This window comes from Nyctereutes procyonoides, unplaced genomic scaffold (genome assembly GCF_905146905.1).
Source record: "Nyctereutes procyonoides isolate TBG_1078 unplaced genomic scaffold, NYPRO_anot_genome, whole genome shotgun sequence".
Taxonomy (NCBI): domain Eukaryota; kingdom Metazoa; phylum Chordata; class Mammalia; order Carnivora; family Canidae; genus Nyctereutes; species Nyctereutes procyonoides.
Window position 1 is genome coordinate 68208772 of NW_026575125.1, and position 25087 is coordinate 68233858.

General features: G+C 39.1%; 1 protein-coding gene across 3 annotated transcripts in view; it reads left to right on the top strand.

Moving 5' to 3' along the window:
- The first annotated feature begins 6742 nt into the window (after positions 1 to 6742).
- Positions 6743 to 25087, top strand: part of DIAPH2 (diaphanous related formin 2) — a 1101152-nt gene continuing 1082807 nt past the window's right edge. For all 3 annotated transcript variants that reach the window (XM_055337637.1, XM_055337638.1, XM_055337639.1), the window contains exon 1: positions 6743 to 7145. In XM_055337637.1, the coding sequence (XP_055193612.1) occupies positions 7014 to 7145 (132 nt within the window). In that variant the 5' untranslated portion in view covers positions 6743 to 7013. The remainder of the gene's footprint in view (positions 7146 to 25087) is intronic.

Sequence of the window (25087 nt, forward strand, 5' to 3'; positions counted from 1 at the left end):
CTCTGCCTGCCTGCCAGGACATCCATTACTGGACTTTTAGAGTCTAGCTGTCTGCCTGATTACTGCCTACTGTTACACAATCCTTCTTTCTGCTTTACTAGCCTGCCCAGACTCTTCCTGTTGGTGACTTCAGGAAGCTTCTTAGCTTTCCTGTCCTGCTGTAATTAGTCCCTTTAGTTTTTAGGTACCAGGATCCTTGGCATGGCTCTGGCTGCAAAAGACAAATACCTTGAGATACTATCTTCCAGTTTGCTACTAGGTTTTTATTTCCTTGCACCAACATTTTAGTAATTCTTGTCTACTCATTCTTTTTCTTTGTTTTCTGTATGTAATCTATGGAGAGGAACAGTTTGTTCCTTTATTTGTTTAAGTTTTTATCTGAATTCGAGTTAATAGTGTAATATTAGCTTCAGGTGTACAATACAGTGATTTAATACTTCCACACAACACCTGGTACTCATCACAAGTGCACTCCTTATTCCCACCACCTACTTAATCCATTCCTCCACTCCCTTCCCTTCTGGTAACAGTTTGTTCTTTCTAGTCAAAAGTCTGTTTCTTGGTTTGCCTCTCTTTTTTTCCCATTGCTCCTTTCTTTTGTTTCTTAGATTCTACATATGAGTGAAATAATATGGTATTTGTTTTTCTCTTATTTCATTAAAATAAAAAGCTGCTGCACAGCAAAGGAAAAAATCAACAAAACTAAAGGGCAACCTATAGAATGGAAGAAAATATTTGCAAATGACATATCTGATAAAGGATTAGTATCCAAAATATATGAAGAACTTATAAAACTCAACACCCATTGTGAGTTCAAGCCCCACATGTGGCATGGAGTTTACGTAAAATAAAAAATTTAAAAAAGCCTCAACACCCAAAAAATGAATAATCCAGTTAAAAAATGGGCAAATTTCCAAAGAGGACATACAGATGGCCAACAGACATGTGAAAAGATGATCAGCATCACTGATCATCATGGTAATACAAATCAAAACTACAATGAGATATCACCTTATACCTTTCAGAATGGCTAAAATCAACAACACAAGAAAGAACAGAAAGAACAAGTGTTGACAAGGATGCAGAAAAAGGGGAACTGTCTTACACTTATGGTAGGAATGCACACTGGTGCAGCCACTCTGGAAAACAGTATGGAGGTTCCTTAAAAACTTAAAAATAGAACTACCCTATAACCTACCAATGGCACTACTAGATATTTACCCAAAGAACACAAAAATACTAATTCAAAGGGATACATGCACTCTGATGTTTATAGCAGCATTATCAACAATAGCCAAATTATGGAAACAGCCTATGTCCATTGATTGAAGAATGGATAAAGAAGATGTGGTAAAAATGTACAATGGAAAATTACTCATCCATAAAAAAAGAATGAAATCTTGCCATTTGCCAAGGTGTAGATGGAACTAGAGTGTATTATGCTACATGAAAGAAGTCAGAGAAATATATATATGATTTCACTCATGTGGAATTTAAGAAACAAAACAGATGAACACAGGGGAAGGGGAGGAAAAATAAAAACAGAGAGGGAGGCAAATCATAAGAGATTCTTAACTATAAAGAACAAACTGAAAGTAGTTGGAGGGGAGGTGGGTAGAGGGATGTGATAAATGGGTGATGAGCATTAAGGAGGACACTTATTGGGATGAGCACTGAGTGTTATATGTAAGTGATGAATCACTAAATTTTACTCCTGAAACCAATACTACACTTTATGTTAACTAACTTGAATTTAAATTTAAGAAAAGAATAAAAAGTTATTCTGCATGCCAGGGGCCAGACCAGCTCCTTACTTCTTTATTTTGTAACATTCCTGCTAAATATCCTAACCCATTACTACCACTGTGTCTTATATTCAAAGCTGCTTACATGCTGGGAAAATGCCAGAGGGACAAGTATGTTTCCGACTATTATTCAACATCTATGTTCTCACCATTCTACTCAAGCTCCACTGGCTCCTCAACATTATTGGTCAGTATTGTTTCCAGATCATTCTATATGCTGTCTTTTCCTTACTTCCTTTCTTTGCTTTGCCTGTTCACATCTGATTTCTGCTTCATAGCTTGGCAGCTCAAGTTCTACATTCTCCTTCAAAACTTCTTCATCTATTCTAGGTCCAACCAATCTTACTTCTTTACCATGTCATGTTGAATTTAGATTCAGTATCTCTAAGTTAGGCAGATAATTTTCAATTATCCTTTCACAAATTTGTTGTTTTCTTAAGTAGATTTTATAGCTATTGAGGGCAGAGATTTTCTATTTTACAATCTGTTTCATTATAAGTGTTTGTGTACCATGAATACCACATTAGCAATTGGTAAATAGGAGAATTATGTCAAAATAAGGTGGAAGTCCAGTTGGTTTACATGAGAATTTTCTTAGCACTTTAAGTTTTGAGGTGATGAGGAACAAGCTTTCTCACAATTAAGCTTAAGCCCTAACGATATATGAAGACTTTTAGAAAAAAAAGAAGAATCTTGCACCAGACTCTGCCCTTTCAGTATGACTGGTTTAGTGGTTTCAACAACCTGTAAGTTCCTTGCATTAAACTATCTGGTGAAACTGTGATTACTGATAATGATGTTGTAAAGAAATTTTACCACGTTTTTGAAAAAGTTAGGTACTCTTCATTTAGATTTTTTAAAAAAGATTTATTCATTTGAGAGAGAGAGAGAGAGAGAGAGCGCTATTACAAGTGGGAGGGGCAGAGGGAGAGGAAGAGAGAGAACCTCCAGCAGATTCCTTGTGGAGCCCAATTTTAGGCTGGATCTCAGGACCAAGAGATCTCGAACAGAGCCAAAACCAAGTCAGAAGCTTTACTGACTATGCCACTCAGGTGCTCCTCAACTAGATTTTAATTCTGATGAAGATAATATCTTAAAAGTGAATGCCCTTGAGGATCCACATCAGGAAGGAGGAAGCATGACGGCTACTAAGCACTGAGGGTTGTGATGCTGGAGCAAATGCCAGTGGAGATTTAACCTCGTTAATGTTTTTATTAAAATGGTTATTGTTTTCATTAGTCCTCTGATTATAAAGCTGCATTGGTTTTAAGTGATCTTCCCTAACCATGTTTCCATAGAATCCCTGTTCTTCTCAGTGTGCAATTCTATAGAACAGGAAATTCTTCAGGAAGACATATATGACATTATAGCAGAATGTTTGGTATTTTTTTTTCTGCATGGCATCTATTTTGGTGTTGGCACATAGTATATGCTTGATAAATACTTGCCTACTCTTAGACAAACTTTATATCACAAATGTTTTTCCACGACCCTAATGGTGGTTGTGTCTCATTTTTGTCTAATCCATGTTTCCTTTCATTTCTCTATTAATGACCCAGATGGTTTAGAAGAGAACATTCATCCAAAGGGAGACACAGAAAGCAAGAGGGATACTATGAGGCTTATCAGAAACCTCTGGGGTAACAAATGACTCTGAGGTCAATTTGAAGAAAGACAGAGCCTAGCAGCCTTTTATCTTTCTTTTCTTCTAGGGCTCAGTTTTTAATGTTAACTGGGTGCTAAACTCTTGAGAAGCCAGAGGGAGACATCATGAGGTCAGCGAGTCTAACATAAACTTTTGATATCCTGATGTTAGTAGCCTCCTTCTTTTTTCAGCATGAAAGAAAAGATGTTTCTACATCCACCAAGCTATATGTGTGTCCCAGGAAGGTAAAAATAAAGGAATGTAGGTGCAATTAGATCAGCCCTAGGACTGTATTGGTGAAGTGCCTGGTTCATAATCAGTGGACAAATCCTTATAGGACAGCAGTGGTTTTTTTCATGTGTTAGCCTCCAAGAGAGACCACTGACCCTGATGTAGGGAGGAAGGGTGTTTGCTTAATTACTGTTTACATTAACTAAAGCAAAATGCTAAAAAACAAACATCAAGAATGAAGATGGGGCTGAGATAATCATAGTAAAGTCAAATGTAAGCCATATCAGGAAGAGACTTCTTCAGTTCTTGCAGTAAAGATTATGCATCTTTTACACATACCTCTAACTGGATTTAAAATGAAGCTTCACTTGATCTGAGGAGAGTGAAACTCAACTTTATATTCAAAATGTCAATACATTTTCAAGTCTATATACACACTACAAACAGAAGTCATTTGCATTACAACACATTCTCCCTTTTAAAACCACACCAATGAGACCTACACATCCTTCATGATCTGGAAACTGCTTATCTGTTCTACTTCTCTTGGCAACAGAAGCCTTTTCCCCTAGATGTCCTCAATTTCTTAACCATAGGGTTGCTGCACATGCTATTGTCTTTTCCTTGGCCCAAAATGCTCTTCACTCTCTTTGCATTGTGATTGCTCAACACAGTTTTGTTTAATATGCTTTCCAATAGCCTGAAAGCCCTATAAGAGCAAGCCACATGTCTTGTTCACTATTGTATCTACAATGCCTAGCACAGTACCTAACAGTAGGCTGTCAACAAATACGAACTTTAATTATATCCTTAAGACTTAGCTCAAACATCATTCTCTTTGGGAAGGCATCTTGGAACCTTGAAATTCTGGTGGTTTACTTCCCTCATGTACCTTAAGAGCTCCCTGCTCATATCTGTTGTATTGAAGTGCATGCAGTTCTTTAATGGTCTGTCTCTCCCAGTAGACTATGAGGTTCTAAAGGGCAGAAAGTCTGTTCACTTCATTCTTCTTTTAATCAAATCACTCTGTATAGCACCTGGTATACCTTAAGGAGCTTAATAAATACCCACGGAGCAGATTACTGAGCCATGTTTGAGTTTGGAGGATTCTCACCCATATCCACATCTCTTAAACAGGAAATTAGATGAAAGCATTGGATAAATAGATCATGTCTTTCTGTAGCATGCATTTTTACTTAATTTTTCAGGAGGGGAAACATTTAATAATTTAAATAACATATGGTTGTGTGCATGTAGTGAGTCTTATTCAAAATATACATCAAATTTCAAGACAGAAACTTTGGCCAAGCAAATTTACCTTAGGGTTCCTTGTTCATCCTGTCTGAGAGCATGTATTTCCTCTTCTGTGCTATTTTTGGGTAGTATACCACCTGCATGCTTAAAAAGAAAGTTAGTGACAATGACAAAGCCAGGATTAAAACTGTTTTTAGATATATAGGGTTCTTTTCACTCTACTCTTCCAGTTAATTGCCTTATCATATCTATAGCATGGTCAAATTTATCCTATTGCTCTTTCAATCAATATGCTCATAAAGCAATTAGATTCAGCATAACTGAATTTAGGTTGAAGGGGAGGGCAAAAGAAATCATAGCTTGAAGATATCTGGATAACAGGCATATGGACATGTTAATAGTATCTGAGTTTACATTTCAGGCTTCTCTAGCATATGTGTTCTTATTCTATGATGGTTGTTCATTTGAATCCTGCACTCCTCTGTAATGTTCTCAGTGTAAACACTATTTTTAGAAGGCCCTGTTTAGAAAAGATGTTAGAAATATAGCATGGGCCTCTTCCTGACAATTCAAGCACTAACGACTAATAATGCTTACAGTACCTGCAGCTGCTGCACAAAAATACCTAGCATTTGTCTAGAGATTTACATTTTAATTTTTTTTTAAATTTTTATTTATTTTATGATAGTCACACAGAGAGAGAGAGAGAGAGAAAGAGGCAGAGACATAGGCAGAGGGAGAAGCAGGCTCCATGCACCGGGAGCCCTATGTGGGATTCCATCCGGGGTCTCCAGAATCGCGCCCTGGGCCAAAGGCAGGCGCCAATCCGCTGCGCCACCCAGGGATCCCGAGATTTACATTTTTTTTTTTAAAGGTTTTATTTATTTATTCAGAGACACAGAGGGAGAGAGGCAGAGACACAGGGAGAGGGAGAAGCAGGCTCCATGCAGGGAGCCCGATGCGGGACTCAATCCAGGGTCTCCAGGATCACACCCCAGGCTGCAGGCAGCGCCAAACTGCTGCGCCACCAGGGCTGCCCTCGAGATTTACATTTTAAACAAAGCATTGACACACATGATCTTTCTCCCAACCCTGAACCTAAACTAGTTCCAGAAACTGAAAATAGCACTCAATCCAATTGCTAACTCTCTATAGGTGCTTTGGTTAAAGAGCCTTAACTGCTTCTCTTCCCCCAAGATTAAGTAGTGGATGCCTGCTGCTTCTATTACCCAGCAGCATGGGAATAAAGGTACAATTGTATTTCTTTGATCGCAAAGCAATCATTGCAATACAAAGCACCCCCCTTTCCACTTTGACCCATACAATCTGTCCAGGCAATTAATCAGCCTGGTGGTTTTCCTATAGGATGCCAGCTGTCTTGCCAATCCACCCCTCCCACAGAGCTTAGCAGGATCACACCCCCAGAAAGGCCTCTGTGGGGAAGGTGCTGTGGCCTACACTAGTGGAACTGATACTCAGGTAGACCTGCCAGTGACTCACACTTGAATCCGTACGGGCCTCAGTTTCCCCATCTTTAAAATAGGCTACACCTCCTTTCTCTTGACTAGTTCCCTTCCATTTCACGCTAGGCCCCTAAGGAAGTGAAATCCGTGCTTAACAGCAGTTTAAAGTCCTGTCCTTTCTTCCGGCTCCCGTCGCTGCGCTGGGCATGCTCAGTAGCTGGGGCCCGCTTGGCACTGGAAGTAGGAAGCAGCGTTCGGCGCCCGGGCGGCTGACTGCGGGTACTTTGATGAATCACGTGTGTCGAGGCCCTTTTAAAGAGATAGTCACCTACTTTCCCTGCACCCTAAACGCCGCCCTAAGGGCGGCGGCGCCAGCGACCGCGGTTATTGCAGCTGCTCAGGGGCAGGGCTTCCCCCAGCGCCGAGTAGTGGCAACTGCGGCGTGTTGCGTCGTTGGGGGTGCCTGGGAGCCTGGAACCAGCTCCCCAGACAGACACACTCTCACACAGGAAGAGGTGATACCGGATCAGTTGGGGCAGCGGGACCACCCCGAGGGGCTTCCCCAAGTTGAGGAGAGGTGGGGTTACAGGACACAGGTGTTAGGGTCGGAGAAAGATGGAGCAGCCCGGGGCGGCGGCGTCGGGCGCGGGAGGCGGCAGCGAGGAACCCGGTGGGGGCCGGAGCAACAAGCGGAGCTCGGGGAACCGGGCGGTCAACGAAGAGGAAACGAAAAACAAACCCAAATTGGTGAGTGCTCCCGCAGCCCCCGCCGGCCTTGGGGACAGCGAGAGCCCCGGGATCCATCGGCTGTTGGGCACGGAGTGGGGGGGGCCGGGGCCCCTTCCCCTTCCCAAGGCTAACTGCGATCTCGCTGTGCTACTGGGGGAGCCGCTAAAGGAGCGGCCACGCCGAAGCGCGGAGACTGCGTGGGGGCGGAAGAGCACCCCCTTCTCCCCCTTAACCCCTTTCTCTTATTCTGGGAGGCAGAGGGGAAAGGCCCCACCCAACTTGGGGAGACTCCGAGTACTGGGTAGGGTCTGTTGTTTGTCTAACTTGTGGCCACAGATCTTCCCGCGATTCCTTTCCTTCCCACCGCTGTCAGTTGCTGGGTTTTGACTCTTGAACGCTTAGTGTCCGGGCAGGAGAACCTCTCGTTTTCAGTCCAAATACTTAGGAGCCCACTCACAGACTTGCAAACCAGCCCCACCCTAAAAAAAAACCACAGGGCGTAGGCTCCTAGTCTTTTTACTTTACCGAAATCCAAGGAAGAGTCGCCTACGTGCGCTTTTTCCCGTTGCCTCTTCCATGTGCTCTCCCAAGAAACATTTCTTTGTAAGAGTGGGGGAAGCGTGGGAGTTCGAGGCTCCTTGAGATACCACCATCAACCGTTGTGTATATAATAGGCATTCAGTACAGTACTTCCACTTAGTTAAGAACTCTCAAAAGCAGTAAGGCTGCACAAGTTTCATTGCCCTGAAAAGTCTGTGAGCCAGTGGTAGCATTTCCTGCCATTGACTTAATTTCCTGCCACTAATTTAGTGTGCTTAGGAATGTAATCTATAGGGCCTGGTATTAGGTTGGGAAATACTGGAGTTTCAACTCATCAGTTAAAAGGGTTCCTCTTTTTTTTTTTTTTTTTAATATGAAAATGGTTTAATAGTGAAACTTAAAAACTGGTAGCATTAACAGAATATATTGACCATGGCAAATATGCATTCATTTATCAATAAAGTTTATAATTGGTGCTATGAGGGGAAATAGTTTTCCTGCACAATTCAGTTAACACTCCTGTTTGAAGGTTCTTAGACTAAATCTGAAGTACAAGCACATGTTCCGCATCTGGTTTTCAGTTTTAACCAGCAACTTATTTATAATAAGGGGGAGGAGATAGTGACATTACTAAAGCCTTTTCTTGTGGCATCTGATCATTTGGTATGTACCTGTTGCTCTTCTCTCTTGTTCAATTTGCCTTTCAATTATGGATTGTCTGTACTGGAAGACAATGGATGATTAAAGTATTATTTCAGAAAATATACAGATTTCCATTGTGTGGAAAGGGACCTAGTAGGTAGAATAAAATGAACAGTTTAAAGTCTCACCAGTTCTGCCCTAATTTGAGGCAAATTGAGAAGTTGCTTACTTGATGTGTCCCATTAACCAGTATATACAAATGAAGAACCTGCTCTTTGTGAATTGTCTATGCTGGCAGACGGTTAATGGGTTTGATAGGTGTCCCCAGCATCATGAAACATAAAAAGGTTTTATGAGAGTATCACTAGTTATTTAAGAAATCTGATGTGATCTTGAAATTTATGTTTGTGGTAAAAGAGTGATCATGTTTCCTTTTTATTTTTTTGACCTAGTACAAATCTGTGATTTAAACAGTGAGTGAAAGTTTAAGCAAAAATAAAAGTGAACTCAGTGTCCATGAATAGTTTGGTACATCCAGCAAGAACCTTCTACTTTTAGGAGTTGTGCTTTCAAGAAAGCACTTACCTCTGTTAGTATTGACACCTTGATTATATTTTTCCCTTCCCTTTGGTATTTGTCTGTTCCATCTTTTTTGTTTTACTTGCTTTGACAAGGTAGTTAGATCCTTGTGAGATGGTATCATTTTCATTTCCTGGCTAACAATATTCAGTGTTGAACATAGCTTGATATAGTAGAATACTTATTTAAATCCAAGAGTTTGTTAATATCAGTTGGAACTTTCTTTGTTGCTGAAATTAACTTTTGAGCCTTACATGATTTTACAAGTGATGTGTCAGAGTTAATAAAAACACATTTAGGAAGACATTTCAGCACATTTTAAGGAAAGCAAATTGACCAAATGACATGATTTGGGTGGACTTTAAAAAAAAATGCCGCACTCATTATATTAAGTTGTCTTATTGAAGTGCTCAGCATGTTCTTCTGAGGCCGTTTAGGTTGGGGTTCCACTGGGGTTCTTAAAATATTGCCAGTAAGATAAAACTTTACCTAGACTTAATTTTGTTATTTTGAGTATTATGTTATTAATCACTGTAATAGTTCTTAATTGTGTGTGTGTATAAAGGAGCTGTGGTGTGAGATTATAAAAGAGAGCTATATGGTCATAGAAATTATTTGGATAGGTGATTGTGGAGGATAGGGGTTCTTAAACTCCTGAAATCATAAGATTTGAGTGTTTGTGCATTTTTGTGGGTCCCATAGTTTTCATCAATTTCTCAATGGCACCTGTCACCTATAGAAGAATAAGAACTATTGAGTAACCAAAGAGAGAAGAAGGTAAAGGAAATGCCAATTGATTCCACTCCAAGTTACTAGGGAGAGGAGGAGGTCAGTGATGAAGGGAGAAAGGAAATAGTACTGATCACAAAAATGATTGATTATTCATCTGGGAGTAAAAAGAAGTTAATCAGATTATGTCTGTATAATATTAGCTAAGATGAAAGTTTCCTTACATGGAAAAAGTAACAGTAGTTATAGTGGATTCATTACAGTATAAGGCTTGTGATTCACTTCTTTCCATTTTGTTTCTCATTGTTGTGAAAAACTGGAGAAGGAAGGTATGTTTTGTATAGAGACGAACTACTTTAATTCGTATCTTAACCTTTTGATGGATATTAGAATTTTTTCAAAGTGACATTGCAGGACTTTAATGACCTCTGTTTAAGATCAAATCAAAATCTAACAGAACTTGTGATGCCTGGGTGGCTAAGCGGTTGAGCATCTGCCTTAGGCCTAGGGCGTGATCCTGGAAGTCCCAGGAGAGTCCAGTGTAGGGCTCCCTGCATGGAGCCTGCTTCTCTCTCTGCCTGTGTCTCTGCCTCTCTCTCTGTGTCTCTCATGAAAAAAAAAATTAACAGAACTTACTTCAGTTTTCTTTATCTGTGAATCCTCATAATGACCCTTTTTAAATTATTTTTACCGAAAGCAATCTTCTCTGGGCTTCTCACATTTTGAATAATGCGGTAGTAGTAAAGCTTTGTATTTTATGTAACTCTTTGGTTAGGCACAGATTGTAGCATGTCATAAAGCAGAATGAATCTTAGATTAATTATTAGTTTGGTGTCAATCATGGAGTGTATTTTGTCAAATATAGTAGAGCTCTAGAAGTATTATGAAGGAGATGCATCTTGAATCCCACAGATTTAAGTCAATGACTTAACCATTAAAAGAGACTGTTAAAATAAAATGGTGTAGACTGGTTTAACATTCTTAGATGTTTTTGCATTTTGACTTTGTGTTTCTGTATTATTCCTAAGCCTTTGGTTCTTAAGATAGTGGAGTAAAATTAGTAACTTGATGTAACAGAAGTTAATTTTTTGGTTATTGTATAACTTCCTATTTGGTTATTGGTTTTATAATTGGGTAAATTATGTTTTGATTTCAATTGATAAGTTGAGCACAATGAGTTCATTTATACAACAAATATTTAATGAGCACATACTCCATGCTAGGCATTCTGATGGTTGGTGATACAAAGGTGCTCATAGTCTAGTGGGGGAGACAGGGAAGTTAATGATTAAAAGCCGTGTGATAAGGAATCATAGGAATATGCATAAGAGGGTGATATATTGTGGAGCAGCATCTAATTGGATGGTTGAGTGTGACAAGGAAAGGCTTACCATAGTAGATGATAATGCACCAAGGCTTGAAGAATAAGGCATTACTTGAAGAAGGGGAAGGAAAGGCATTTTTAAGTTTAAAGAACATCTGCAAAAGTTGAGAGATATGGTAACATGCCTAATAAAGGAACTATGCATAGATTTTAATGGCTGAAACAAAGGATACACATGGTGGACCTGAGAGAAGAGACAGAGAGTCCAGATCATGATGGATACATGTATGCTATTTTAAGAGTTTCAACTTTTTTATGCAAGCCATAATAGGCCATTGAAGAAACTTAAGCAGGATACTGGCCTGATCAGAATTGTGTGTGTGTGTTTTTTTTTAAGATTTTATTTATTTATTTGACAAAGAGCACAAGCAAGGGGAAAGGCTGAGGAGAAAGGAGCAGACTCCCCACTGGGCAGGGAGCCTGATGCAGGACTTGATCTCAGGATCCTGGGATCATGACCTGAGCCAAAGGCAGATGCTTAACCGGTGCCCTAGACTTGTATTTTATTTTTTACTTTATTGTTTACTTCATTTATTCATTCGTGAGAGACACAGAGAGGCAGAAACACAGGCAGAGGGAGAAGCAGGATCCTTGAGGCAGCACAATGCGGGACTCCATCTTGGGACTCTGGGACCATGACCTGAGCCAAAGGCAGACACCCAACTGAGCCACCCAGGTGTCTCTAGGCTTATATTTTAGAAAGAAAAATACAATGGAGAATTTCTTGGAGAGGGGTACCAGAATGGAGGCAAGAAGTCCGTTAGGAGGAACAGAGTGGCATAAAAGAGTTTGATGTTTAGAGACCTGGATTCTTGTTGCAGCTCATCTACTCATCCATTTACTAGTTTGTGTATTTACTTGGCGTATTTCTCTGCATTTCACTTTCCTCCTGCCACTCTCTTGCCTCACCTTCTTGCCACCCATGCTGAACATCTTCACCAAATTTGAAATATCCATCTTGTTTCTCCTTTATAAATCTCACCTGCCTTGCACAGCCCAGCTTGTGTCTCAGAAATCCCCTCCTTCTTTCATTAAAAACTCCACTGATTAATTCAGCTTACAAAGGCTCTTTTTTATTCTGAACTCATAACTATTGTGAATCTGAATGTTACATGATGATCTTATATCTACAGAGATTATAAGGTGCTTCTGGGCAATGGTTCCACTTTACGTCTAGTTTTGAAAAACTTGCAAGCCAGTGCTTGGGTGCAAAACTACTCAGTAAGTGATTATTAGCTGGGAATTCTTTCCCTACAGGCCAGACATTTTGAGAGTGTAGATTGTTGAAAATAGGCTTAAAAAAAAATACTCTATCAAATGAACCTATCTGTACATTCCTCTGTGTCCTTCGTCTGTTTTGAAATTCAAGAAACTTCTGGTGTGGGAGAAGAACTCCTTGGATTCTCCTGTTTGGTTGGATTCTTGTGATGACAGAGCCCAAACCTCCATGCAGAAAAAATGTATTAAAACTTATAACCCAAGAAACATGTTATTGTTATTAGTAGGAGACTTCAGATTATTGGCAACAGAATACTGAATGGAGGACCACAGGACCTGGGTTCCAGTGTCTATTTTATATTTTATTTGCTTGCCATCTGTGATGAACTGTTGAATAGCAGGAGTTTGAGCCCTTTCATTAACATCTGCCAGTTGGAGATAATGTCTGCATGATTGGCTTTACAAGGTGGTTTAGATAAAACAGTTATGAATGAGTTGTATTTAGGAAATTCTGTATTGCTATACAAAATAGAGCATTACTATTAACCCCCTACATTACCTGAATCTATTGTGATTGTGGTTAGATAGTTTAATGGCCATCCATAATATGGTTATATGTTGATTGATTCCCTATTCTGTTTGTCCAATTGGAAGAGTATACTTTGACCTTCTAATAATTATTTCTTTTGGATGAATATAAGATGTGAATCTAACATTTTTTTTCACTAATTTTTTTTTTTTTTTTAAGAACCGGGCTAAATTTTCTTCCAATTTATAAATCTGATACATTTAAAGTTTTTGTTAAAAAATGTTTATTAGATATCTTTGTCATTCTGCTTTGCCAGATAACTTACTGCTGTTGTACAAATAAGGAAAATGAGTCCCTGATATGTTAAGATGATTGACCTAGAGATAAGTTTAAAGCCTATCACTTCTAATTGAAGAAAGTACTTATAGCACTGAGTTATTATGCTTCAGGGTCTCTGAAAGTGAAAAATTATTCGATTTCTCTTTTTGTTCCTTTTTGGAACTATTATAATTATAATTCACCTAGAGTTCACTCCAAGTACCAAGAACTCTGGCAGTAGCAGTATGTCAATCTGGTCCCAAAGAACACTTTAAATAACAGGATACTCTGAAAATTATACATACATAATATATGCTAATTTCCATGAATCATCACATTTGGTTAAATATTACTGGTTATCACTAGCACTATATTGATTATTATTGAAGACCCGACTTTTCCCTATTCCTATATTCAGCCTGGCATGCAGAAGAGACCAACTCTTTTGTCAGATTTGGGGTGTTTGATACGCTCTTTTTTCTCAAGACTGAAGAGACTGAAATGATGGCCAGGTGACTTGAAATGATAGTTATATACTTGATATCCAAGTGGGCATCTTGTAGGAGATACCCATTGTCTTCTTGTAAGAAGATAGCTCAAAATTGATACATATAAAGGAAGCTATATTTTTACATAGCTATTTATTATGAATATAAATAGCAAAGAATGAACTCATACTAATTTAAAACTTATTTATATGATCAGGTTGAATCTGTTTCAGTCTGATTGATTTATTCTGGCTATAGCTTGAGCAGACATTCAAGAGAATTCTGATATTTGCTTGCTTTAAGTGAGGTGGCCTGGGGAAAGGGTATTGGTCCCTTTCTCATGAAAGAGTGTTGCAAACAAAATTGTTCCTAATCAACACTTAGGCTTTTCTTTAATGAAGGTTTTTTTGTCTTGCTTTCAGGAGAGTAAACTACCAAATACTGTCAAATTTGTCTACCAGTCTCTCCTTCTGTTAGGCCTATATAGCAGTGCCTACTTCATGTGAGAAGCTTCTAGGTGGCTATTCATACAGGTCCATGTAAGAATCCCAAATTCATTAAGAATGCATTATTTTCCAAAGGCTATTGATTCAATTACCTGGTGATTCCAGTGGTCATCCAAGGGAGAAAATTTGCTAGGTACGGTCCTAAATATATTTGTCATTCTGGGATAGATATCCACATGCTATGGTGAAGATTTGGTCAAAATTATGAGGACATTTTTGTCTATCCTTAATTTGTTGGTCTTTCACCTAGCTAAAAGTAAAACTTTTAATAATATGGGCTCGTTAAAATGGCCTTTTTTATAAAACATAAAAACTTTGCAAACATACTAAAAAGTAGAGAGGTTAATATAACGAACCACCATATATCCATTACCCTCAATCCAGCAGTCATTTAGATTTTCAGCATTTGCTTTAGCCTTTATTTTTTCCTTGCTAAAGTATTTTAATGCGAATCTGGGATATCATGTCATTTTGCTCCTACATACTTTGGTGTCCTTCTCTAAAAATTACTTTTTTAAAATGTAACCACATGCCACTGTTGCATCTTAAAAATTAATGTATTGCTGGTATAATCTAATACTTAGTTTATATTCAAATATTCCTAATTGCCTCAAAAACAGAGTTTAATGTAATGTATACATAATTAATGTACATGTCACTGAGCTCCTTAAAGAAATGCAACTTGATAGTGACAGTTTTAAAGCTCTATTTATTTTGAGAGAGAGTGTGCATGTGCAAGTGGCAGGAGGGTAGAGGGAGAGAATCTTCAAGCCGACTCCCCACTGAGTTTGGAACCTGAAGTGGAGCTTGATCTTATGACCCATGAGATCATGAACTGAGCCAAAACCAAGAATTGGTTGCTTAACCGACTGAGCCACCCAGGCACCCTAAAATTAATGAGAAAATTTCATTTAAAGTTATTCCACCAAAGTGCTATCATAAAGTATCAGCTCCAATGAAGTTCACTTCTGTCTTTAGTCTTTTTTTATTTTTTATTTTATTTTTTAAGGTATGTATTGTCCGTATTTTTTAATATATTTTTAAATTGAAGTTCGATTTGCCAACATATAGTATTGGTTCTTTTTAAAAAGATTTGTTTATTTATTTTAGAGCGCATGTGAGCAGGAGGAAGGGTGGAGGGATAGAAGAATCTCTTTTAAGAAGACTGCACTGACTGTAGAGCCTGATGTGGGGCTTGATTCCAGGACCCTGAAATCAGGCCCTGAGCCAAAGTAAAAGAGTTGGACGCTTAACTGACTGAGCCCCCCAGCCGTCCCTCTGTCTTTAATTCTGTAGAAGTATCTGAAAAGGTTGTCTATGCAATTGTAGAGAGGCTCCTTAGAACAGTTACTATGTGCCATAGAATAGAGACCAAATTAAGACTTTTGGCTCCACTCACTGGTTCGGTAATCACTCATTCTTCATTTTGCCATTTGTGAAGTGGGGTGGGGTTTATGTGTAAGTATTTTCTTCCCAGGGAAATGTTGTAGATAGTTGGGCAAAGGAAATTTGTTCTTTAGTTCTCTGGATAAAGGGTTCATATAACTCTTTGATACACACACACAAGTAAGTATATGTTACTAGCTCTAGTTTTTATTTCAATACAAATGCCAATTTGGTAATTGAGGTGTCTGTCTGTAGTTTTTAGCCACTTTAATATACTGTAGGTTGCCGAATATGGATAATTGGGTGAGCAAACCTTTAACAAAGAACTCTGAACTATTAAGTTTTCTTATTTAGATACTTGGGTTAAAATTAAAAACCAGGCTACACTAATATAGTGATGGAGCTGGGGATGGACGGAGTGGGTAAGTGTGAGAAAACAACTTGGGCAAAAAGCCTAGACTCCACAGATATTTACTAAAGAAATTGTGTAACCACTACTTTACAGATAGCAATTTGGTGTTACTGTACTGGGAGGCATTAGACATATCATTTCTGGAACTTCGTGGATTCAAGTAGATATAGACTAGTAATCAATCCATTTCCACTCTGCAACTTCTAGGCTGTTTACTGACCCAATCAGGCAGTAATTTTCCTCAAAACAGGAGATGAGTTATAGTTGTTGGGGCTGGATCATTGTTGTGGCCTTTGTTTCTTTTGTTTTGCTGAGGGGAGAATATGCTGTGGAGGTATTGTGTTATGTACTTTGAAATCCATCACTTAAAAAATTCCAAGTGCTTAATAACATATTATGTTGGCTGAAGGTGCTTAAGAAGATTCCATATGTGGAAAGCAAGACCTTATATAAACTACACTTACGTTTTGAGGTTGTTTGTATAATACAGACCTGGGCCACTATGCTCACGGGTATAAGACCACAGAGGTCACATCGCTTACCAAATCATGTGCTCAATCACAAGACTGTATCTTCTGGAGGCTGATTTTTCTAATTTACACAAAGGTGCCATATGGGCTAGGGACTGCATTTAAACTATACTATATTCCTTATATCTTTATTTTGTGGATTTTATTCTCATACCTGATAGGAAATTCAGTAAGGCACAGGACGTAGTGTAATGTCTCACTTAAAATAAGTATTTTCCATTTGTCATTAATTCTGAAAAAAAGAATATAAGGTGTGTATCTATGCAATATGTTGTCCTGAACCTGACTACATTTGCTTTTAAATGATTATAGTCCTCAATTGTAGAGGGCTGTGTTCTTGAGGACCTAGCCCACAGGTTCAATATGTTGATAACTTTCTCTAACTTAAGATTCCTCCCTTTTTACGCTCCTCCCTATCAGGTTTAATCAGATCAGTAGTGAATGGAATAGAGAGGCCAGGCAAAAGTTGGTTGAAACAGGCTTTTATTTATTTATTTTTTAAGATTTTATTTATTCATTCATGGGAAACAGACACACACACAGAAAGAGAGAGAGAGAGAGAGAGAGAGAGAGAGAGAGAGAGAGAGACACAGGCAGAAGGAGAAGCAGGTTCCATGCAGGGACTCTGATCTCTGATGCGGGACTTAATTCTGGGACTCTAGGATCAGGCCCCGGGCCAAAGGCAGCGCTAAACTGCCAAGCCACCCGGGCTGCCCGAAACAGGCTTTTAATGCGACACGCACGCAGGGGAGGGCAAGCAGGCTTTTTAAGAGGAGAGGGGAGGCAGCCTGGGTGGCTCAGCGGTTTAGCGCGCTGCCTTCAGCCCAGGGTCTGATCCTGGAGACTCGGAATCGAGTCCCGCGTCGGGTTCAGGTTTCCTGGATAGGTCCAGTCTCCCCCGATGATGTGTCTTTGGGTGGTCTGCTGGTGATAGGAAAGTTCTGAGGTGGGGGCTACAAGGTGGAGGGTCCACCGCCATTTTGTTGGTGCCTCCCGATCCCCCTTGATCCCGCCAACCCAACGCTCCCAGTGATTCTTCTGACATTATTGTTCCGCAGTGCTTCACATGGTTATAGATTATACAGGTAAAACTGCCTTTTTTTGAAGTTTGTGTCATAACTCCAATTTATTTTCATTTATGTGAAATGATTCTATAGGCCAGAACCTATAAAAGTATAAGATGGGTTAAAATAAATTTGGCAGAAGCATATCCTCTAATTTGCCTTGCAGTTTGATACCTCATGTTACAAAATCAGTGTTTTCCAGAAGACACAGTGTGTACATAAAACATTTGTGAGTATAAATACTCTTTTCTTAGGCTGACCTCACAGCTTGTTTTTCACTGGCAGTGCATTAGCTTACATTTTTCCTCCCCTTTGGTTGAATAACAGTGGTCTTTAAACAAGCTATTAAAGGGAAGAATGATTTTACAGTGGAAACAAAAAAAAAGGCCTGAATTTTCTCCATGCTGGTGGTTTGGCTTTTCATGTGTTTGTTTTACTAAAGTAGGGCTAACCCATGTTTTCTTATCTCTGAATTCTTAGGCTTCTTTGGTACAGCCTATACTTGCTTAATTAAGATAGTCTTGTGAATTTCTATGAGATCTGAATCCTCCCTCTTTATATGGATGAGTAGGTCTGGGACCAAATATTAAATTTTAAGGGGCCATATCTCTGTATAATGGAATTGAAGCATCAGTTATACTTTATTATTATTATTATTATTTTTAATTTTTTATTTATTTATGATAGGCACACAGTGAGAGAGAGAGGCAGAGACACAGGCAGAGGGAGAAGCAGGCTCCATGCACCGGGAGCCCGACGTGGGATTCGATCCCGGGTCTCCAGGATCGCGTCCTGGGCCAAAGGCAGGCGCTAAACCGCAGCGCCACTCAGGGATCCCATCGTTATACTTTAAAGTAGGAGTTATGCAGGATTCTGGGCCCAGTTTACCACACTCTTCATACAAGCTCTGTTGTAGCTAATTGTGGATCAAGATACGTTATATTGCATATTTCTGCTTTCAACCCCTCCCTTTAAATAATCTATTAACACTTGCATGTTTCTAACTCTGAAGATTATCTTATTCCTTGTTGTTTTTACTGGTTTCTGTGGCTATTATTAGTGGTGTATTCTATTGCTTGGCAACAGAAATAACATGCAGTAGGATGGCCATTGGATGTGAAATCAATTACTGAATGTGACAGATTTACTTAAAAGTATTTCCCATCCATACCCATCATCAGTCATGCTGCCATAAAGTAGTAGAAATTGCATTTTGATCCTAGTACCACAACTTTGTGTTTTCAGAACTCCACATTTTATAGAATCTGAGATTATTTTATAAGATATACAGAGTTGAAATAAGCTAAATAGGATATATAACTGATCTTATTAAGTTTTATTTTTAAGAGTTAATTTCTGGCAATTTAAAGAGGTTCTATAGAAAGTAAGCTGACACTGTTGGGGATTTACCCCAAAGGTACAGATGCAATGAAATGCCGGGACACCTGCACCCCAATGTTTATAGCAGCAATGTCCACAATAGCCAAACTGTGGAAGGAGCCTCGGTGTCCTTCCATCGAAAGATGAATGGATAAAGAAGATGTGGTTTATGTATACAATGGAATATTACTCAACCATTAGAAATGACAAATACCCACCATTTGCTTCAACGTGGATGGAACTGGAGGGTATTATGCTGAGTGAAGTAAGTCAATCGGAGAAGGACAAACAGTGTATGTTCTCATTCATTTGGGGAATATAAATAATAGTGAAAGGGAATATAAGGGAAGGGAGAAGAAATGTGTGGGAAATATCAGAAAGGGAGACAGAACATAAAGACTCCTAATTTTGTGAAACGAACTAGGGGTGGTGGAAGGGGAGGAGGGCGGGGGGTGGGGGTGAATGGGCACTGAGGGGGACACTTGACGGGATGAGCACTGGGTGTTATTCTGTATGTTGGTAAATTGAACACCAATAAAAAATTAATTTATTTAAAAAAAAAGTAAGCTGACTACTTTTTAAAATGTAATTCTGGGCAAGTCATTTATCTGTCTTCTTTCTGGGTGTTAGTTTATTCTATAAAATAAGGGAGTTGAAATAAACTATCTTCAGGGTTCCATTCAGCTCTGATGTACAGGGAGTCAAAGATTCTTTACAGCTGTAATGAATATTCCATAACATAAATACATGACATGTGGGTTCTAGTTAGATGAAAAGTTGTCAGTCATGAAAGATGACAGTTTAAGGCTGAATGCTAATAGGTGAAAATACCAGTTAATTTTACTGTTGCTGGAGTCTGAGTTAGCCTAGTTCAGTGAAGGTCACACCAGCATTGTTTTAACCATGCATTGTGTCAAGGGCCCTAGAGAATGCTGGCTCTGCCCTAGGTCATCCTAATCCTTCGGCAGATCTCTTGGTTCACTGAGTAAGTATAGTACTCAAGCCTGCCCAGAGATGTTTCTCAATAATGAACAATATCATATGTGCCATTTGCTATTCTAAATGCCTTGTATATTTTTGTCAAGAACTATTAAAGGTCTGGGATTTTATCCTGCTTATATACCTGTTGCTGTTTCATGAATGATTTTCAAAGACTCAAGACTCCTGGGTCAGCAACAAAAGATGGTTTTTACTCATTGCAAAAGCAGTAGCCAGAATGTCAGCATGACACGCTGGGTCACTATGGTCCTAATTTACATAAGGTAGACTGGGATGGCTACACAGGCAGTTAGCTGCATCACAGGTGAGGAACACTGAGCTTGGAGGATTTACACCACTTTTATGGTAAGCAAAAGCAGGCCTGCTCTTTGGGGAGGGGTGGTATTATTACCTCATGATCAGGGCCACTTGCTTTATTTTTATTTACTTATTTATTTATTTTAGAGAGAGACAGAGGAGGGGCATAGGGAGAGGGAGAGAGAATCTCCAGCAGACTCCCTGCTGAGCACGGAGCCCAATGTGGGGCTTAATCCTATGACCCTGAGATTATGACCTGAGCCAAAATCAAGAGTTGGGCACTTAACCAAGTGAACCACCCAGGTGCCCCTAGGGTCACTTGCTTTAAACACAGCCCTCAGAAATGGCCTGGCTAAAGTGTTGTCAGGGCCTTTCAGTATCAGGGTGTTTCTACCCAATAAGAATGTGCCTAGTTGCTCAGGGATTGATGGTGGATATCCTCCCCCATCAATAGTGAGTTATTTGGTCCTCACATTAGTTATTTTGTGGGTGAGAAGAGCTCAGAGAAGGATAAATAACTTGCCCAATGATCTACAGTGGTGAATTTGGAATTCAAGACCAGTGTGACTATGAAATCCATGTTTTTTGTTTTGTTTTGTTTTTTTTTTGAAATCCATGTTTTTTTAACCATTATTTTCTATATTCTCTAAGACCCTAATTTTCAGACTGGCTCTAAGTTAACTTGAAGACCTAATAGTTCTCTAGACTGGTGATGGTTGGACCTAGCCTACATTTGCACTGTGCTTATGTAAAATTTAGAAGACTAAGTTGAAGGGCCATTCATTTTAGTGCCACTGATAATCAGTAGTTAAAATTCTTTAATTACTGCCATGAAGTAGTAGGTCAAATATGTGACCACTTGCTAGAAAATAGCCATGAGGATTAGAGTGATATGGCTGTGGATTTTAAGGATATATGAACATAGTTCTTAAAAATATTAGTCTGGCCTCTTAATATAATGTCATGGTCAATACATGTCATGCCACTATACTTTACAACTATTGCATATTGCATATGATTCTCTCTCTTGTTTTTGTATGTTAGCCAATGAAGAGAGTAGCTTTTGAACAGTTTACACTATGAGCCAAACTGCCTGCTTAATCTTTTAGTTTCTATCTCTCCTCGTCTGCCCATTCCTCTTTTGTTTGTGAAATTTTGTATGAAGTAAAGCTGCTTTGGAAAAACTAATGCTATCTCCTATTAAAACAAGTACACAATATGCATTGTTTCTTGTTTAGGGGAGTGCCAAGAACCACCTACCTTCTCCTGCTGCTTGTGTCTGCCTTGCCTAAAGTTTGGCTCTATAAAAGTGTGGCATATTCAGCCAAGTGCTATCTTTTTTAATTAGGCTGCTGAAAGTGTTATAACAAACTATTTTTGTGTTGAAATGTGACAAGTAATAGAGTCCTAAACTATGGACTTACATGCCAAATAATATGGAAGTGTGCATAATGTGATTTCAGTTCTAGCCCTTCAGTCTTAATCATCATCCTCTCAAGAGGAAAAGGGAGCTTTTAATTTAAAAATGTGGTGAATAAAACAGATCAGGATTATACCAGTATATGCATGGAAATTGGGCTATTTCATACTTAAGATCACTAACTTTAATAAATTAAAATTTCTGTGTTGGTTCTTTTCATAGAACTATGTATAATAAGTGTGAAACCAGGGAAAGGACATCTTAAGCTCACATAATGATATAAACATAACTGGGAAAGCTGGCAATTAAGCCAGCCATGTAATTTTTTTATTTCTGTTTTTCAAATATCTCTCTTATCTATTCTTACAAATTTGTATTTCTTCTAAATACAGTCTTGGCTGTTGATGTCCTTCTTTTGTTTTTGACCTCATCTAGAGCTTTAAAGAGTCTTGTTTTATAAAAATTCACATTCTTGTGAATGTGAATTCACATTCTTGTCCCCAAAAGTATGTTCTGTTTTTCTTTACACCAGTGGTTCTCTGTGGGGGCACAATTTTGTCTTCCAAGGGTCATATGGTATTGTCTGGAGACATTTTTGGTTGTCACAAATGGAGGAGGGTGCTACTGCTATCTAGTGAATACAGGCCAGGAATGCTGCTGAATGTTCTACAAGTGTGCAAGACAGCCCCCCCCCCACCTCCGCCGTAACAACGAATTATCCTGCCCAAATGTCAATAGCGCCACAGTTGAGAAACTCTGCTTTGGTCTCTATGAGTTTGTGTTTATTTAATGTGAAAAATTCCCATGACTCAATAGCTATTCATTCATTCTTCTATTCTATCCTTCCCTCTATATGGAGATATGGAGGGCCAGATCATCCCTCTTTTTAAGAAAGCATTGTTCTATTGACTCCTACTAATTTTATTTTCGTTTCCTTTTCACTACTGGAAATCTGCTGGATGGCCTATTTACAACTTTGTTGTTGTAAACTTATACCTCTTACCCCTTATTTCTGGAACCCCTGAGAAAAATATTCACTCTTATCCTAATAAGTTAAAAGGCAATTTTTCTGTCTGCTGATTCTTTGATACCTAAACAACTTTTGATCCTAGTCACTTTAACTCATTATCTATATGAATTTTACATTCCATGATACAATCTTCTCTGGCAGCTTCTGTCTCTGGATTTGACTGCAAAAGGTAATGGCTTCCTTTGCTTTTCACCTCAAAATTTTTTTCTTTTTCTGCTCTTCTTTATATGCAATTGCGGGCAATCACTTGCCTCATCAGTTGATGCCAAACCTTCCTAGCTGCTCTGACATCTAAGTTCAGTACTGTATCATTGTTTGCTGAAAGTCATTTCGTAGTTATGATGCAGTTCTACTAAAAACAGCATAAACTTGTTGATTCATTTCTCTGAGACCCATGTGAAACCTGGAATACTTTATAGCAGCGATTGTTTTAATATTCTCTTTGCAGGAAGAATAAAAATTAACTTGAAACACAGACACACATACATATGGTGTTTATCAAGTTTACTTATTCAGATAAGCTCTTCCCTTGCTTATCACCAGACTGTATTACTGTAATATTAGTCACTGACTGACCTTTATGATTTCTGGTCCACTTTAATCAAGATTAACTTCCCTATTTGACTTTTGAAAGTCAATGACTACTTTTTTTTTTTTTTACAAGTTTGGTAGCATGTATTTATGCATTTATTTTTTAAAAGATTTTATTTATTCATGAGAGACACAGAGAGAGAGAGAGGCAGAGACAGAGGCAGAGGGAGAAGCAGGCTCCACGCAGGGAGCCCGATCCCCGGACTGTAGGATCACGCCCTGGGCCAAAGGCAGATGCTTAACTGCTGAGCCACCCCGGCGTCCCTTTATGTATTTATTTATTTTAGCATTTTCTAGTGAGACTACTTTTTTTTTTTTAAAGGTTTTTTTTTTTTAATATATTTATTTACGATAGTCACAGAGAGAGAGAGAGAGGCAGAGACACAGGCAGAGGGAGAAGCAGGCTCCATGCACCGGGAGCCCGATGTGGGATTCGATCCCGGGTCTCCAGGATCGCGCCCTGGGCCAAAGGCAGGCGCCAAACCGCTGCGCCACCCAGGGATCCCCTAGTGAGACTACTTTTTAAAAAATTTTGTTATTTAACATGTAGTGCAATATTGATTTCTGGAGTAGAATTCAGTGATTCATCACTTACATGTAACACCCAATGCTCATCACAACAAGCGCCCTCTTTTTTTTTTTTTTTTAATTTGTGATAGTCACAGAGAGAGAGAGAGAGAGAGAGAGAGAGAGAGAGAGAGAGAGGCAGAGACACAGGCAGAGGGAGAAGCAGGCTCCATGCACCGGGAGCCCGACGTGGGATTCGATCTCGGCTCTCCAGGATCACGCCCTGGGCCAAAGGCAGGCGCCAAACCGCTGCACCACCCAGGGATCCCAACAAGTGCCCTCTTTAAGATCTGTCACCCATCTAGCCTATCCCCTACCCTCATCCCTCCATTTACCCTCAATTTATTCTCTGTCATTAAGAGTCACTTATGGCTTGTTTCCCTCCCCATTTTTCTTTCCGCTTTCCCATATGTTCATCTGTTTCCTTTTTTTAAATAAAGATTTTATTTATTCATGAGAGAGAGAGAGAGAGAGAGAGGCCGGCAGAGACACAGGCAGAGGGGGAAGCAGGCTCCATACAGGGAGCCCGATGTGGGACTCAATCCCGGGACTCCAGGATCACACCCAGGGCTGAAGGCTGTGCTAAACCGCTGATACACCCGGGCTGCCCCATCTGTTTTCTTTATTAAATTCCCCTTATGAGTGTGATCCTATAGGGTTTATCTTCCTATGACTTGTTTCTCTTAGCATGTAATACACTTTAGCGCCATCCACATTGTTGCAAATGGCAAGATTTCATTCTTTTTGATGACTGAATAATAAATATATACATATATGTGTGTGAATACATGTATATACACAGACACACATACACATACACAAACACCACATCTTTATTCATTCATCAGTCGATTGACATTTGGGCATGCTCCATAGTTTGGCTATTGTTGACAATGCTGCTATAAACATTGGGGTGCATGTACCTCTTAAAATATGTATTTTGGGTAGATACCTAATAGTGAATTGCTGGGTTATAGGGTAGTTCCATTTTTAACTTTTTGAGGAACCTCCATACTGTTCTCCAGAGTGACTGCACCATTTTGCATTTCCAACAACAGTGCAAGAGGATTTCCCTTTATCCACATCTTCACCAACACCTGCTGTTTGTTGTGTTGTTATTTTTAGCCATTCTGACCAGTGTGAGATGGTATCTCATTGTAGTTTTATATTTTATTTCCCTGATAATGAATGATGTTGAACACCTTTTCGTATGTCTGCTAACCATCTGGATGTCTTATTTGGAAAAGTATCTATTCATGACTTCTGCCTATTTCTTAACTGGGTTATTTTTTTGGGGGGGGTGAGTTAAATTTTTTATAGATTTTGGATGCTAGCTCTTTAGCAGATACGT